This window comes from Ovis aries, chromosome 11 (genome assembly GCF_016772045.2).
Source record: "Ovis aries strain OAR_USU_Benz2616 breed Rambouillet chromosome 11, ARS-UI_Ramb_v3.0, whole genome shotgun sequence".
NCBI lineage: Eukaryota > Metazoa > Chordata > Mammalia > Artiodactyla > Bovidae > Ovis > Ovis aries.
In genome coordinates this window covers 55,913,664-55,930,301 of record NC_056064.1, presented here as the reverse complement: position 1 = coordinate 55,930,301, position 16,638 = coordinate 55,913,664, and the positions used below count along the sequence as shown (strand labels likewise).

General features: G+C 59.1%; 1 protein-coding gene across 5 annotated transcripts in view; it reads left to right on the top strand.

Moving 5' to 3' along the window:
- Positions 1–16,638, top strand: part of TMEM104 (transmembrane protein 104) — a 56,285-nt gene that overhangs the window by 28,810 nt on the left and 10,837 nt on the right. For all 5 annotated transcript variants that reach the window (XM_060395018.1, XM_027974043.2, XM_027974042.1 and 2 more), the window contains exon 9: positions 12,664–12,757. In XM_060395018.1, coding sequence (XP_060251001.1) covers positions 12,664–12,757 — 94 coding nt within the window. The remainder of the gene's footprint in view (positions 1–12,663; positions 12,758–16,638) is intronic.

Genomic DNA, 16,638 nt, shown 5'->3' with positions numbered 1-16,638 from the left:
GGCAGGTTTCTCTTGAGTTCTTGGTTTCCCTAGTGTGTGTAAAACACTGCTCTGTGAAAATTAAGTATTTATAAATAGAACCTTTAGAAGCCCATCTCTTGGGTAAATTCTAGTATCCGCATGTTCGTGTGTAAAGTGTGGGAATCCAGAGCTGGGCTTGTATAGAAACACGCCAATGTGGATTTGGCGTGGACATCAGAGACAGACAGACAGACACACACACACACAGCCCCAAGCCAGGAAAGCTTCATGGAGCATATTAAGAATATATCCACGGCCCACGCTCATGCACAGGCCAATTTGGTTGGGAAACTTCCAAATAGGTCTCCGTGGGGAGTGTTCATCCCCGCTGGGGACCTTCTGCACTGTGCTCTTCCTGGACCATTTTTATCCACACTTCACACTGATCTCGGGCACACCCTGAGTGCCAGGCTTCTCTCTTTGTGCTCAATGAGATCAGAGGGTAAGAAACCTGGTTCTCCTTGCTTCACGAGCGCCTCGGGTGGGTCCTGGCCACTGACCCATGTGTGTGTGTGGTGTGTTTTCAGTGAGTCGTCTCAAGAAGCTGCTCCAGGGGCTTCTGGAGGGGCTTCTTAACCACTGCTCCTGGCTGTCCAGTGGTTAAGACTCCAAGCTCCTGATGCAGGGGGCCAGGGTTCAACCCCTGGTCAGGGAACTGGGTCCCACATGCATGCTGTACCTAAGAGTTCACATGTCACATTAAGAGCCAGCACAACCAAATTAATTCATTTTGAAAAAAAGAAGCCGCTCCAGGAAAGCTCCCAAAATCCTCCAGCTCTGGTCATCTCCGTACCCCCTCTGCTCCAAAACCTGCCATTTCTGGGCAAACAGCTAAAAAAAAAAGAAAAAGACTCTGTATTCTTTAAGGAGATGTTCTAGCTGTCAATTTCAGATTTCTACTCTCCCTTGCTCTGTTTTTTGGCTTCATTTCCCAAAAAGTCTGGGAATTAACTGTGGTCAAGGAAGCATAACAGCCTCTCAGGAGTTCTAAGGATAATATGAGTTGTTCTTAAATACTCTGTGCTAACTAGAATCAGAGCTGTATATGCCGAACCATGTTCCTCCTCCTGCTCTGGTCTCTCCGCTGCTTCAGGGCACAGATGAATCCGTAGTCCTTGCAACAGCCCTGCTGACTTGGGAGGCCGTGCCCCTCCCTGAGCAATGTTTTCTCTGTTACAGGGTGTCTATTCTAAGCAAAATATACTGTCTTTCTAAACAGTGCCCCAGGGCCCTGGCAGTAATGGTTTAATTAAATAAAGCACTCTTTCTAAAGTAATAACTGCGTTCCTCTGCGTGGCTGGTGTCCCAGCCAGTGGTGCTGGCCCTGCAAACCGTGCAGGAACTGACGGTACCTGCGGGCGCGTCCCCCAGCCCGCAGGCCAGCCCCAAGGAGAACGCAGGAGCCAGAGAACCCCAGAGGATGTGCAGGCAGCAGAGAGGGGCCTGGGACTTGGGCGTGATGAGACGGGGCTGAGCAGTTAGGGTGCAGATCGAGGATGACATCTGATTAATTAGCACATGAGTGGGCTGTCTCATGGGTTAGAGTAGACCAAGGCACGTTTCAATAAGGCTCGCAGTGCTGAGAGGGGTGCTGCAGGGGGCGTCGCCGAGCAGATGCTGCGTGAAGGTGGAAAGACAGGTCACAGGGCACTGCAGGGCCTCTGAGTTGAGCTCCAGGAAGAACTTGCAGATTGAGATGTTCTCTGGAAACCTTGGCAGGAGGAGGGAGGCGATTGGTGGGCCAGGTTGGGTGCTGATCATGGCTGGAAGCCTCGCCAACCCCACCCCCTTCCCCGACCAAGTTGTGACATCTGAGCAGTTCTGGCAGGAGAACTGCTCACCGCCGTTCAGGAGGCTGCCCTCCACCCCAGGGACAGGTCACCGGCCTCCATGAATGCTGCTCAGCTCCCCCTCTCCCCGAGTCAGGACACGAGTCTCACTCCACTGGGTCTCAGAGCCTGGTTCCAGGACCACTGGCACATATGAAAAATATCGATTCCTAGGCTTCTCTGGTGGTACAGTGGATCAGAATCTGCCTGCTGACGCAGGGAACGCGGGTTCGATCCCTGGTCTGGGAAGAGTCCTCATGCCATGGAGTGGCTAAGCCCACGCGTCACAACTGCTGAGCCCGGGAGTGGCAACTACTGAAGCCGGTGCCCCTAGAGCCCGTGCTCGGAAAAGAAGAGTGGCCCCACCCACCGCAACTAGAGAAAGCCTGCAACGAAGGCCCAGTGCAACCACAAAGAAATTTAATTAAAAAAAAAAAACGTTGCTAGGTGACACCCGAGACCTAATGTAGCAGCACCTCGGACTGCAAGGCCCAGGAATCGGCACTTTGCACCAGTTCCAAGGGTGACTCTGGGTCCTCTCCCCCTTGAGAAACACTGCTGGCCGAGGCCCTCTCTTGCCGACACCCAGCATCCTGGGGAGAGGCCTTGGTCTCCCTTGGATCTTCCTCCCGAGCTTCAGCCAGGGAAGCGGGGGTCAGGGCCCTTCCGAACCGAGACTCCCCCAGGAACGAACGGGCAGGCGTCGCAGGCCTCTAGACTGGCGTCACGAGTCACAGACTGAAGGTGACGCCTCTGTGCTCGGGCGTCAGTAGCGGCAGCACGCAGGCTCAGTAGTTGCGGGGAGTGGGCCTAGCTGCTCCATGGCACGCGACTCTTCCCAAACAGGGACGCAGCCGCTCCGCTGCCCTCATCAGGCCGCGTTCAGACTTTCACCGTCCCCAAGAGAAGGGGCCCTCCGGCGGTATCCCTCTGCCACCCTGGCCAGCAGGGCCCTGCAGGTGGTGCTTCCTCCCGGAGCCACAGTGTGCCAGCCCCATGGAGAGGCCTCTGGGCTCTGACCATCCCCCAGGGAGGAAGCCAGGGGTCTTCAGCCAGATTTCTCATACCCAACTCGACAGAGCTCCTTGATCAGCCAGCTCCCCTCCCCACGTCCAAGGTTACTGGACACCCAGCAAAGAGTCCTGCCCTTTCCTGACTGTTTGGAGGTCGGCAGTCTGCAGGGGAGGGGTGGAGCCAGCCGCCCGCGCTTGCTTGCTGCAGGGCTCCCATGTCCAGGCACCCGACGTCCTCCACTCCAGCCCCCGTGAAGAGCCTGGTTCCCAGCACCCGCGCTCCCTGAGCAGAGGTTGGGGAGGGGAGTTGCGTGGGGTGCCCGCGCATCCGGCCGAGGTGCCAGTGATGGCTCTGCCACCTCCTGTCCCTTGGGGGACAGGGGTCGCAGCAGAAGCAGTCAGATGCCAGCTGGTTCCTGGAGGCACCAACAGCCGTGCAGGTCCTGAGGTCCATGGGGCTCACGGCCCACCCAGCCCAGGGTCGCATGTCTGGGGATGTGGGTGCTTTCTCCCAAGGGAGCCGAGGAGCAGGACCGACGGCCCAAAGGGTCCCCATCTTCCGTTAACACAGTCCACAATGCAGAGTGATACACGCTCGCCTGTTCCCCTCAAGGCCTCCCGTTCTGAGGACCTGTCAGGCCTAGTAGATCCCAGCCTGGCCCCGACAACTGTTCCCCAGCCCCGGGATCACACGGCCAGTACCTCCAGCTTCCTCGCATCTGTGAGGCAGCGTGTAATAAGTTGGCCTGGCCCAGGGGTGGGAGGACTGCCAAGTACCCCCTCCTCTCTTGTTCCTTGACATCCAGCAGAAATAGACCAGGACCCAGAGCTGTTTCCAGTTCTCGGCAGACAGATTTCAGTAGCTGAAAAGTGGGACGCGGTGAACCAGGCCCGCGGTGCCTGAGAAGTTCTCTCTGTGCCTCGGTTTGCTGAGCCTGGGGAGTGAGGTTGCTGTCCTCTCCTGCAGCTTTTCAAACCCTGCTGCCCATTAGAAAAACCCTGTCTCCCTCTACGAGACCTGGCGGCATGTTCCCCAACCAGGGATCGAACCCGCAGTGGGAGCTTGGCGTCTTATCCACTGGACCCCCAGGGAAGTCCCAAGGCCTGTTTTCCTCTTGCCGCAGAGGGTTGCCTGGGAGCCCGCCCTGGGCTCATGTGCCTCCCTGGCTCCACGGAGCTCCCCACCAGGACCAGCTCAGCGTTTCCCCACGGCTCTCACCGCTCCCAGCTGGACGGGGACATCCCTGCTCTGCCCTCTCTCCTCCAGCCCTGCAGACTCCCAGTTCTAGTGTTTCAAATCCTTTCTGGATCTCATCCCATGAGAACAGGGAGGGCTTCCACTGTGGGATTCAGGGGTGCACCTTGGAGCCCCAGGCGCCTGGACCACTTGTCCACAGAGAGGTGCCCCTCGCCAGCCTTCTCCCCTGCATCCAGCCCGGCCACCTCCCAGCATGAGTCTCGCCCCAAGGTCATAAAGCTTTTCTGTCTTTGACTCTTTCAGCCTGGTGTAAGGTTAACCTGACTGCCATTTCCCTGCTCAGGACCCTTTAGGAATGCCTCTCTCTGTGTGAGGCAGCTCTAAACTCCTCCACGAGATGTGGTCTGCTCTAATCTCCCTTCTGGAACTTTCTCTGTCACCACCGCCTCACCCTCACTGGCCACTGACTTCCACAGACGCTGGGCACTTTTCACAGCTCTGCACCCCTTGTGTGCCTTCCCCTTGCTGCAGAGTCTGACAGGCACTCACTAACTCCAGGCTGAGTCAGGGGCTCCCCCCATGACACCCTGTGCCGTGGCGTTAATCAGACTCTCATCTACGTGTAGTTCTCTGGCCTCACCAGGAGCTCCTCAAGGCCCGGAGCTGCACCTTGTCCAGCTTTGGGTCCAGAGCCAGCATGAGGCCGGCCACACACAGCGGCGGTGGGGGAGTCGGGGGAGTTGCTCTGTGAGCGTCTGAGTGGACGACACCCCTCGGGTGGGCGGCCGCTGCTCCGGCCTCAAAACCAGCCCTCCCTTTCCCAGAGACCTGGGCCGTCCTCCGCTCCTCGCTGCCGGGACAGAAGCTGCCCCTCAGAGAGGGCTTAGGGGCCCCCGTCTTTGAGAGGACGGGAGCTGCAGATCGAGGGGAGCAGTCAGAAGCTGTCCAGTCGCCAGGAGGCTGGCTCACTGCCCGTGTCTGTCTCTGCCACCCCTTGTCACCTGGAACGTGAGCAGTGGAGTGTTAATGTTAGGACGGGTGCCGGCTCCAAAGTCAGGTCCCTTCCCCTGGCAGGGCCCCCAGCCTTCCACCTGTTTCACCCCACCTCCCTCATCCTCCCACAGCCCCTGACCCTCCGCAGCTCCTTGTCATCGTGTTCTCAAAGCCCACCTCGTGCAAGGCCAGGCTCCTTGGTCTTTCACCTGGCAGTGTGGGCGTGCACCACCACCACCCCATCTCTCTTCTCACACTTGTAAGGAGCCAGGCTGTCCTTTATAAACCCCAGGGCTTATCATCATTGAGTGAGTGACTGCGTGGGTTTTCCACACTATTTATCTCCCTCTCCAGCACACACACAGACCACAAGGGTTGCGGCTCTGGCATCAAATCCTTGGAACCCTGCCCACCACCGGGTACCATCTGGTTTTATAGCTGAGAAAGAGACAACACAGGCACACAGGCTTGTCCTCCAATCAGAGGGCGAGGGAGGCGGCAGCCTTGCCAGGCTAATGCCACTGGACCAGCCCAGCCCTCCTGCCCCCGGCCCCCCGGGAGCCAGCCTTGGAGGGGGTGCTGGAGAGACTCTTTCTCTGAGGCATAATCAAGGGAGGGGGTCAAGTGCTCCACAGAGAGAATGGGCCTTGGATACAGACAGCCTGAGCTCTGAGCTCTGGTCTCAGCTGTTTTGGTTGTTATGAGATCGTGGACAAGTTAATTAGTTCCCCTCAACCTCAGTTGTTGTTGTTTTTTTTTCCCAAAATGACAATAGCCGGCGTGTAGGATGTCAGGATTAAAAAGCAATCTTACATGGAAGATGTTGTGTTTGGGTGCTCAGTAGGTGCCCGGTAATGTTGGTTCGGGCTTCTCTGGGGGCTCAGGGGTAAAGAACCCGCCTGCCGATGCAAGAGACGCGGGTCCAATGGGAGTGATGCCCCAGGAGCCTGGACCAGTCTGTGTCCAGCCCTCCCCTCCCAGATGGCACAGGCGGTCCCAGGAGCCCTGCTGCGTCGGCTCTATCCAGGGCCTCTTGGATGTTCTCTTCCAGGCCCTCTCCCCACCCCAAACCAACGGAACTCACATCCTCGGGGCTTGGACAGCCAGAGTTGAATGCGCGTGCAGGGTTAGGAGCAGCCACCCCTTCCATGGCTCCTCCCTGAAATCACGCTCCCAGGCTCCCCCATCTCAGAGACAAATAGCGTTTTCACCCGTCTTCTAGCAGAGGTGTTTCAGGTACCCCCTCCCTGGCCAGTCTGCATTGCTGCCCAGAAGCTGCCCCCAGAGTTGCATCCTCTTCTGAATTAATCAGGCGTGAGGACAGGTCTTTTCTCCCTGATCCCCAGGTCTGACGGGCGGTCGAGGTCCCCCCATGTGGGTTTGGGTTCTTGCCTCTGTTCTGTAGTCCAGTGGCTGGTTAAGAACTCCCTGGGGGACCTGTGACTTCCGGCTTCTTGTTGGCTCTGCGCCCTCCTCTCCCCGGCTCTGCCTCCTCAGCAGGCACACACTCGCCTTCTGATGGGAGCCGCAGGTGTTAACGTGTCTCAGCTCTCGTTCAGTCCAAATGGGACTGAATTGTTTGACATGAGCCGACTTGGCTTTCTTTTGCAGATGTCGTGAGATGATAGCGGGTTTCTAGAGCTGACTTCTGTGCTCCAGAAGCCTCTTTAGAGTGTCTGGGCCTCAAGTCTCCACTCGTATCTTCAGGCATCACCTGAATCTTTCGTTCTATTCAGCAAGCATCTCCCAGGTACCTTCTGGGTGAGGTTTGGGGGAATCCAGGGAGGGACCCAGGGACCCTAAGCCGTGGTGACTTGCTCTAAGCAGCTCATTCGGGGGTTGGAAAGGCATCTGGCCTCCGTCTGTCTCCATCACCCCTTCTCCAGCAGCTGAACGTATTTGAAGGATTGGTGAGTAAGAGCTTGGCAGCACCCGCGTCGTGGCCGGGCTAGTCGTCTGAAGGCCGGCAGCCTCTCCTGGCAGGGGCTGTTGTTCCCACAGCGGGGCCACCCCCGCCCATCCTCTGCCCTCTGGGGGAGAGTGTCGTTCTGAAACCTCAGCCTCTGTTTCCTGCACGAGTGCTGGTCCACTGCAGCGTCCCAGTGGCCTCCTCTCTGCGGCACTGCCTCTCCTCGCAGGGTTTTGGCTGATGAGCTGTGCTCAGGCTCCACCGAGCGCCATGCACGGGCCTCTGCTCTCCTTCCCTCACGTTCATCCTTCACTCGATGGGGATAAATGTGAACTCGCCCTGCAGAGTGCTTGGGCTGCAGGTCGTGCAACAGGAACAGTCCTGATCTAATGTTGTGTGGCGGGGGCCCCTCACTTGGCTTCAGTTGTTTCGCGTTCCCTGGTCCCAGCATATTGGGAGGACGGGTGGAGTTCACACCATCCTCCCGCGAGGGTGTGCTGCTCCTTGCTGGAGTGACACTGCCAGGGCTGATGTTCACTGACTACCTTCTCTGTACAGGCGATGTGCTCTGGGACCTTCACGAGCACTCTGAGGTCTTGCCGTTAGCTGGGACACCCTCAGGACACAGGCCCTTGCCCTGAGCGTGTGGCCTCGAAGCCTCCGGCCCCTACTCTGCCCCTTGCTGCCCTAGGGCACACCTCCTCCTCATGGCCGCGTCATCAGACGTTGTAATTCAAGTTGGGAAGATGTAAACTTCCAAACCAAAACGTTCATAGCCACTTGAGAAATAAAAATAGACTCCTTGAACATGTCTTCACTGCACTTCAAGGACGCGTTGAAAGTTCAGTTCCCATTTAGGGACGGGTTCGTGCTGAGTTGCCATTAATCCCAATTAACTCTTAACCCCTAGCCGCCCAACAAGGGCAGCCCTGTGATCGAGGTATCTGTGTCCTTTGTCACTTGAAATGACCTCCAAGATCAGTCCAGAGGGCTCAGCCGTGCCCTTGGTATGTGTGAACTGGCTCCCTGGGGCCCAGTGTACTGCATAGCCCGCCCAAGGGTCTCTGTGTGTTTAGGTTGATCAGGCAGCATATTACCCTTCACCCTTCCAGAAATTGTTGCTCCATCACCCCTGCTGGATTAACAGAGAAGTCTGAGTGCCCATTCCAGTCCTAGAGCATGGAGGCACCAGGTGGCTCTGCTGGCCTTTCATGTTGAAACTGCAGGGACTTCCCTAGTGGTCCAGTGGTTAAGAATCTGCCTTGCAATGCCGGGGACACAGGTTCAGTCCCTGGCCCAAGAGGATCCCACATGCCCCAGAGCAACTAAACCCTTGCCACAATTAAGACCTGAGGCAAATAAATATTTAAACAAAAACAAAAAACAAAACAGGGAATCTACGAGAATTTAAGTGGTGTGGTACCCACCGTGCGTTTGGTGATTTGGTCAGGAGCCCCCCAGTGAAGATGCAAATATTTGGCGAAGCTGGCAGGGGAGACTGGCACCTGAGCGGGGCTTGAGAGGTGACAGAGAGAAGGGAGGTAGAGGGGGAAGGGGCAGTCACGAGGGAAGAGGCATGAGGGTGAGAACCAGCTGGAAGTGGGGAGAGGAGGCGTCATGGTGGGGAAGCAGCCTCACACAGCGGGGAGCGTGCACATCACAGTGGTCGGGGGTGGGGTGGGAGCAGGGCCAGGAGACGCCCGGTCCCGTCCACTGCTTCCTGGGTCACCCAGCCTCTTCAGACCCTCCGCCCCCTCATCAGCAAAGCGAGGCCCTGGCCCCTGCCTGGTGACCGTTCTGCTGCTCGTCTAGCTCTCTAGCTTGTTGCAGGAGGTATAGCTGGTGTAGCGCTACAGATGGCCCTGAATCCGTGCGTGCGTGTCAACCACAAGCAGGTGTGCTTGGGGCTGAGTGTGGGGAGGGGACACGGGTGCCAGCGAGCTCAGGCCCAGGAGGGATCACGACAGGGACACGGGGCTCCAGACGGCTCCCCAGTCCCAACCTGCTGCCAGCCCTCTGCCCTCCTGAGTCCTCTTACTTTACGCATTGTTACCACTGTTACCGCCATCCCCCCGCCCCCAGCCACACACACACCTCTGACTCCTCCCGGGTTCCCTGTGTCCCTTCCAAGACTGTAAAAAAGCACACTTCTGTGGTTTTAAGCCACCAGGTTGCAGCAGCCACCAGACATCAGCACAGTGAGGAAAGACTCGGGGGTCGTGGGAGCAGCCGGAGGTGGGTGGCGCCCTTAACCTGCCTTGGGACGCAGGTGGAGAGGCAGCCGTGTCGAGTGCTGAGACTCCCGGTCAAGTTCGCCGAGTCCCCCCCAGGACACCGTGAGATCCGTGGCCACGTGTGCTGGGGACGTGAGCTGCCTCCTGTCCACCAGGACCCCCCCGGGACTCCGTGCCTTCAGTGGGCGTCTCGACTCAACAGCCAGACGAGAGAGACCCACACACGGCCCCGTCTGCACCCTCCTGGGTCTCAGACTTTGTTCCCGTGACCAGTTCAAAGGTTTCATTTAGAGACCAAAGAATTTGTTCGTTTTGTTTGTCTGTTTTGTTTTGTTTTGTTTTGTTTTTAAAGAAACACATTTGGCCACGGCAGTTGGTGTCTCTGCCTCCTGTAATGAGTCCAGCTCGGAGAGTCCTTGAACAGATCCCGAGCTTGAACTGATCATGGCATTTGGGTGTCTGGAAATGGCTCGGGGGGCCAGCTAATTTATAATGTCACACAGGCTGGACAGGAAAACCCAGGAGGACACACTGTCTCCTGCCTTTTCATTCCTTCTTTGGGTAAAAAGAGAAGGGAAAACAGGCAGTGCCACGCGTGGCTGTTCAGCATCTAGCGGTGAGCTTGGGCCGGCTGGACCCCCGGGACCCTGGGGCCATTCCCCTGCCCAGACCTCGCAGCTGCACCGGGCTGAGCCCACGCACACCGCCGGCCGAGCCCTCTGCCCTTTCCCACCGTGGATGCTGAGTCTGGCTGAACCGGTTTGCAGAGGACACCTGTTCCTTCATTAGCCCCAGCTTGCGCTGTGTCTTGGTCTGGGCTCCCAGTGCGGGGTGAGCTCCGCCCTGCGCAGGGACTGCTGTTTGCCCGTCGGCCCTGCGTCTTCCCGGGCCCTGCGGTCTGCCTGTGGTCCCGGCCTGGGGGGATAAAGAAAGCACATTCCAGCTGCTGTCCAGCCACAGATGTCACAGCTGTTGACCCAGTCTCTCCAAAGAACCCTTCACTGCCTGCCCCCAGCCTGGGGACAGACCTGTTGTCACGCAGGTGGACCCCAGAGAGCCGGCGGGGCTGGACCCCCGTTCCCAGCCCAACTCATGCTCCCTGGCATTCAGTGGGCGCCTCACGTACACTCCCGGACTCTGCCCTGGGAGGTGGTCCTGTGTGCTCTGTCCCTTTAAATGAAGGGTCTCTCAGCAGAGTCCTGTCTACAGGGGGGTATGCAATGGGGCCTGTGTGTAAAAGGATGTTGACGTATCTCCCGAGGAGGAGGAGGATGAAGACGGGGTCCCTCCTGCAGAGGAGACCTAGGGCAGCCCACAGCAGCAGAATTCCCCACCTGCCTGCAGGGCGGGTTCTGTGATCTCCCTGTTTTTACACAGTAGAACCTTCTAAAACCCAGTCTTTAGGCCTCCAAGATGAGCTCTGATCCCCCACCACAAGCTGCCCACCACGAACATGTCTGGCACCCACAGCCGGAGGTATCGTAGGTCAGAAGCAAAACACCCCAACTCCAGGCCCGGGCACACCACAGTCTAGTTTCAAGCAGCCCAGGGTCATTGGAGAGCGTTTATGGCAGGTGGCTTGGTACGTGTTTTTTTCCACGTGACGTGTCCCGCCCCCATCCTTCAAAAGAGAAATTCATCAGTGGAAAGTTCCCCTGAGATGGTAATTTTCCTAAATGACTTGCTGGGCGCTGCAGACAGACTGGCTCAGCTGGCCCAGAGCTGGTGACCCCACACCTCGCTGTGTCCCCGGGCCATGCCTGCCATGCAGGAGACCAGAGTTCGACTCCTGGCTTGGGAAAATCCCCTGGAGGAGGGCGTGGCAACCCATATCCTTGCCTGGAGAATCCCACGGACAGAGGAGCCTGGCAGGCTGTAGTCCATGAGGGGGCAAAGAATCGGACACGGCTGGGTGACTGTCACCTCACTGTCCCCAGGCCACAGGGGGCCGGCGAGGACTGCTCAAGAGCCCTTGTCCTCTGCCTCCCCCGTCACCCCACCTGCTGAAACCGCTGTTTCTTCCAGAGCGGAAGCAGGGCTGGTTGTCTGCCCCCAGAAGGAAGCTCCTTCCAGTAGTCTCCGAGCCCTGGGGGACTGCCAGGAGGCCGTACCCACCCCAGCTAATTAGAGCCCTTGCTTAAGCAGCACTTCAGTCTTTCCTGCCATTCTCGCAGTGATAATGGACTTGGATGAGGGGTCACAGCCTCTCCCACATCCTGCTCCCCTTCCAGGAGGGGCGGGGGTGGAGAGGACAGGCTCACCCCCCACCCCTGTCGGGGGAGCCAGGGACTGGCCACCAGGCCAAGCAGCTGGGACGCGTTCACCCGGATCCCAGGGCCAGCCCCGACTCCCCCAGAGTGAACCCTGCTCCCCACTTTCGGCTCGGCACCGTCCGCTGCATCCCTGGCAAGTGGCATCAGCATTAGCGTGATAAAGTGGCACGCTGTAAATGTTAATCAGGTCTGCTGCCTCCGCTGCTGCTTCCGAGTGGCAGATTGGAAATGGTGCCATCCTCGTAACTCCACCCAGCAGCTTCTAATCGCTCTGCTCTCGGAGCAGCCGGCTTGGCATGGAGAGCCTCAGCTTCCCTCCGTCCCCAGCCCCAGTCTCAGTGGGGCCGCGTTTATCCGCCTCCCTGTTCTCTTTTGCAGAGGGGGTTCAGTTTCCCCAGATCCCAGTTCTCTAAGGCCGGGTTTAAATTCTCTTCGGTTTTCCCCCTAAGGAAGCACTCGCTCTCCCTGTTCTCCAGAGAGGAAGGGCCACGAGGGGGGCCAGTGCCGGCTCCCCCACGGCTCCCACCCCCAACACCCGTCCACTCCGGGCTTCCTGCTCTTCCTGGTCCAGGATGTTTCTCTGTGGCTCTGCCCCAGGAGACACTGGCTGTGATTCTCCAGGCTTCACCTTCTCTCAGAATTCAAGAGGTTGCTGATTACCGACATCCTAATTGATCCTGTCCTCTGAACCGTTCAGGATGGTGTCCTTCCCACTGTGCCGGGTCATCGGGGCCCTTGCGTCCCCACCCCTCTGTCCTTTCTTCCCAGTAAACCATGAGAACCCGGGATGTACCTGGGGTTTGTTTTGGAGCCTCACCTTCCTAACCAGTGCTCACACTAGCCTGCTGCTGGGCCCGTGACGCCCTCGGTCAGCACTTACTGAGAAGAGAAGCAAGCAGGGCCATGTCCGCAAGAGATCACCTGTGATTTGCCTAGAAAGTCGCCTCAGGACCACAAGTGTGAGGCCCAGCAGACACGCACGGGTCTCATTTTCTGCTGCTGCCCTGGTCATAGGAATTCGCCAGGCGGTGCTGTCTGACCCCAGGGAGCCTCTGCCGTTCCCGGCGCACACCTGGGTTCGGAGCAGCCCTGGTGATGGCTGGAGGCTACATGAACAGTGTGCCCTGCCCACACGCACGGGATGCCACACGTGCCTGGCCTCTGCACCGTCTCACTCTCGTTTTTGTCACCAGGCCGTCTTCACGCTCCTCCTCGGACCCTTCACCTTCTTTGACGTCCAGAAGACCAAGTACCTGCAGATCCTCACGTCCCTGATGAGATGGATCGGTGAGTCTGACAAGCATCTCGAGGTCTGCCTCGCTCCCCTCATTCCCAGTCTTCCCGAGACGGCCACGCGGGCTCGCAGCCAGCGCTAGGAGGTAGAAGGGGCTCCCGTGGACTCCTGAGCGCAGGGAGGAGGCAAGCACTCTGTGCCTTTTTACTGGTGGGCAAATTTTGTCCCTAAAAAAGACAAGTCACTTCGAGGTCACGTGGACAAAGGCAGGGTTCAGCTGAGGACCGCTTGTTCTGACTGTGCTGGGTCCCCATCACCCAGAGGGTGGTGCTCCTAGAGGCCTGGATGGGGCTGGGCCCCTTCAGGGCAGGAGAGCAGCTGCTTTTTGTTCTCATGGACACCCCATGCAGCACAGCCTTAAAACCCAGCGGGCCGTGGTGGCCACCTCTTGAGTCCCTGGCCACTAGAGCGTAAAAAGACACCACCACAGTACTCTCCAACTGACACTGCAAAGAGCAAGACCCCCACTGAGCTCGGGGGGAGTTGACGGCTGGGAGTTCATTCACTTCTGACACCGTTCTGCCATCCACCCGGGACCCACCTGGGCCCACAACCAGAGGGTGTGCAGCCACCGTCACCCCCGCCCCCGGCGGGCGCTCTGGGATCAGTCACACACTGGTTTTGGTCTCAAAGCAAAGATGCTGTTGCTGTTCTGGTTGGTGGGCCTGGCAGAGGGGTCTCCCCAGCCCCCCAGGATCCCCAGGGGGCATGTGTAACATGAGGTCCTGTCTGTGTGTGGTGAGCGGTGCCTGTGTTAGAAGAGAGAGGTTGTAGGAGGCAGAGAGGAGGCTGACAGTAAATAAAGGGCGGGTATCTGGCACGGACACCAGGTGGCCCCAGGCTCGGGTCAGACCCGGCTCCACCCGCAGAGGCCATGCTGAGCTCCCAGCGCCAGCCGGCCGGGATCCCTGGGCACCTCCCACAGCCCCTGCCCCTCCCAGTTCTGCTCTTGGGGTCCTCGCCTTCCTCCAGGACGGAGCTCACGGAGTGGAGCCCGCGGCTCAGCTGCTTTAGAAAATGGGCTGCTCTTTCCCCCAGCGTGGGCCGCTGCGGCCCGCCGTGACCCCGCTCTGTTTCTCCTCCTCCCAGGCGGAGCCTCTCCCTTTAGGGCAGCAAGGGGACTGCAGGGGGCCTCCGCCAGTCTCCACCTGCAGCCCCCAGGCCCTCAGAGGCAGCCCCTGGCAGGGTGGCAGGGCGAGGTGGCCGTGGCCTTGTGAGAGGGCGCGAGGCGGTGACCTGGCTGTCGTGCGAGGCCCTTGCCCCTCTTCTCCCTCTGATCCGAGAGGTAATCAATCGGCCGCAGCCTCTCCGCCAACCGTGGGTGACAGCTCGGGCCTGTTGTTTGTCTCCCTGAGAGAGTCAGGCCTCTGGGCTCGAAAAGGAAAGCCGTCTCTGACACGAAGCCCTCTTGGGTGGAAGCCCAACCACCCAGTGATGTCAGCCCTCTAACAGGTAGCTGAGCCTGGGGTTCAGTTCCCGCTGGAGCCACCCAGTCATTTTCCTTTGCAGACCTGCTTGAAGGGGTCTCCCCGGTCCTGATCCCAGAGCACAGGACAGAGCAGGATCGGGGGGCGGGCAGGGAGCAGAAATCGTTTACCCAGGGAACCGCCAGGCAACCCCACTGTGGGAGGGAGCAAGTCACCGCTGCCCATGGGATATCGCAGTGGGTGAGGGGCATCTCACTTCTGGCCCAAAATGACCCCAGGTGATTTTTCTAGAACTCCTGCAGAGGCAGTGAGCACCCTGGCCCTGTTTGTCCTCTCAAGTGTGTGCCAAGTTGTCAGTTTGCGATGAGCCCCCTCTTTATTTTGCTGCTGAACGGCAGCTCTGTGGCCATGTCCCCCCTGCCTTCCCACTTCCTGCCCACCGTGTCTCTCCCCACCACCCAGATTAGGGCCCAGGATGTCCGGGGGAGCCAAGTGGGGAGGGGAGATAGGGTGGCAATCAGCTAACTTGGGTTCTTGGAAGGCACAGGGAAGAAGGAACACCGAAGGGACCGGAAAATCATAAATAGATGTGCTGAGCCGGAAGCTTTCTCATGCGTAATTAGGAGTTTGTTCTGCCATCTGTTGAGGCCAGGGCAGACTGCAGGGACCCTGTCTGAGCACACCCATCCCCCCCAACCCCCTCCCCCGCCCAGAGCTCCAGACAGGCTGAGAAGCCTGCGGGCCGGTCCCTCCGACAAAAGCCCCTGGTTGCAATCTAAAGGGCCGATGGCCTTTGCAAATAGCCACGTCAGGAAAACGTCAGAACATGTCTGACAAGCGCCACCATTGATTTCTTTTGCTGCTCAAATAAGTTCTGGGGAGACCGGGTGGCTGAGTTTGGGAGACCTGGAAGATACAATGAGACCGTGTAGAAAGCGCTGTCTGCACAGCGCTCCAGCGTCCAGACACCAGCCCTGTGCGCACCCTCACTGTGGTCATCTCTGGCCACTACGTCCCAGGAGCGGCCCCAGAGTGAGCCTCTCTTGGGGCTGGCCAGGAGATCAGGGACGTGGCCCAAACTGCCCCAAAAGAGCTGTATCCCTGGGTATCCCTGCCGAGATCTGGGAGCGTTGCCGGCTGCCACTGTCCGGCCTCCCCGTCCCGCACCCCCCCAGTGCTGGGCCCCAGGCCCATCAGATGGGATGCCTCTCTGCTCTTCACCGTCACCCCCACGTCTTCAAGGAAAGCCCGAGCCTCCCAGTAATGAGACTCAGGCCGGCCTCGCAGAGAGGCTGGGCTTCCTCCTAACTCCTAGTTCTCACCGTCAGCCACACATCCACCAGGGACACTTACGGGACACAGACGACAGTGCTGTCCTTCAGGCCCACAGTCCCAGCAGCTGTGACCCCAGAGCTGGAGCCTTCAGCTACTTAACCAACCACTGTGGACCGTGGTCCCTGGGCCACCTGGGGCAGGGGGGCAGGGGGGCGGCTCTCAGGCTGGAAGGGGCCACAGCGGCAGCATCCCTTCACCCCCGTTATTCCCCCCCAACGCCCCACCCCCAGCAGACGCCTCCCGCTTGGGGACACAGCTGGCTCGGCTCAGGGCGCCCCGTTCAGTGTTATTAAAAAACCGCTTCTCTCTAATAAAGGCATCTCCGGCGCAGCAGCCCTCCTCGGGCTGGGCTGTCGGGGACCCACAGGGCTGCCTTCCCTCTGATCGTGTATTCAGAGCAACACCACGCACGTTATTCCCGTCTCTGTGCTCCCCTCAAAGTGGGTCAGGCACCATCCCCCTCAGCGGTCTGTGCATACGCTGGAGCCGCGTGGATTTCCTCGGCCCCCGCACGCCCTACCTCCCCCGGCAGGTGCCCCAGATTTGTCCTCCAGGCCGAGCCAGCAGGAAGAGGTGGGGCCCGGGGCTGGTGGCCCGAGTAGCAGAAGGTCCCCTGGAAGGGACGTCACCCGGGAACACGAGGGCTCCAATTTTGCCCATCCCCAGAATTATCTGTGGCCGAGTGGCCAACTCCCCCCGTGGATCCATGACTGATCTCAGCTGAGTGTCTCCTGCTGGGACTGCTCTGATCCGTCACCACCAGCAGCCCGGGGTCATCCATGCCTGGGCCATCTGTTCCCCACATCCTGTTGGCTCGACAGGCCAGCTCAGTGTTTGAATTCCTTCACAGCCACTCAGCACTGCCCCCTCACGCAACTGGTGCTTCTCGGAAGGCCAGGAAGGCACCCCCCCCCCCGCCCCCGCAAATGAAAGTAGCACATGGACCCCCACCTGCCCTCCCAGCCAGGCTTTGTCCCGAGCCTTTGCCGCTGGCCCCCTACCCTGACATCCCCCACCTCGGCCACTGTCCAGGGCTCTCCTTGTGTCCAGCTTTCACTGGTTATGCAGCCAGCGGAGGGGATCCAGGAAAACCTTTCTATGTATGTTTCACT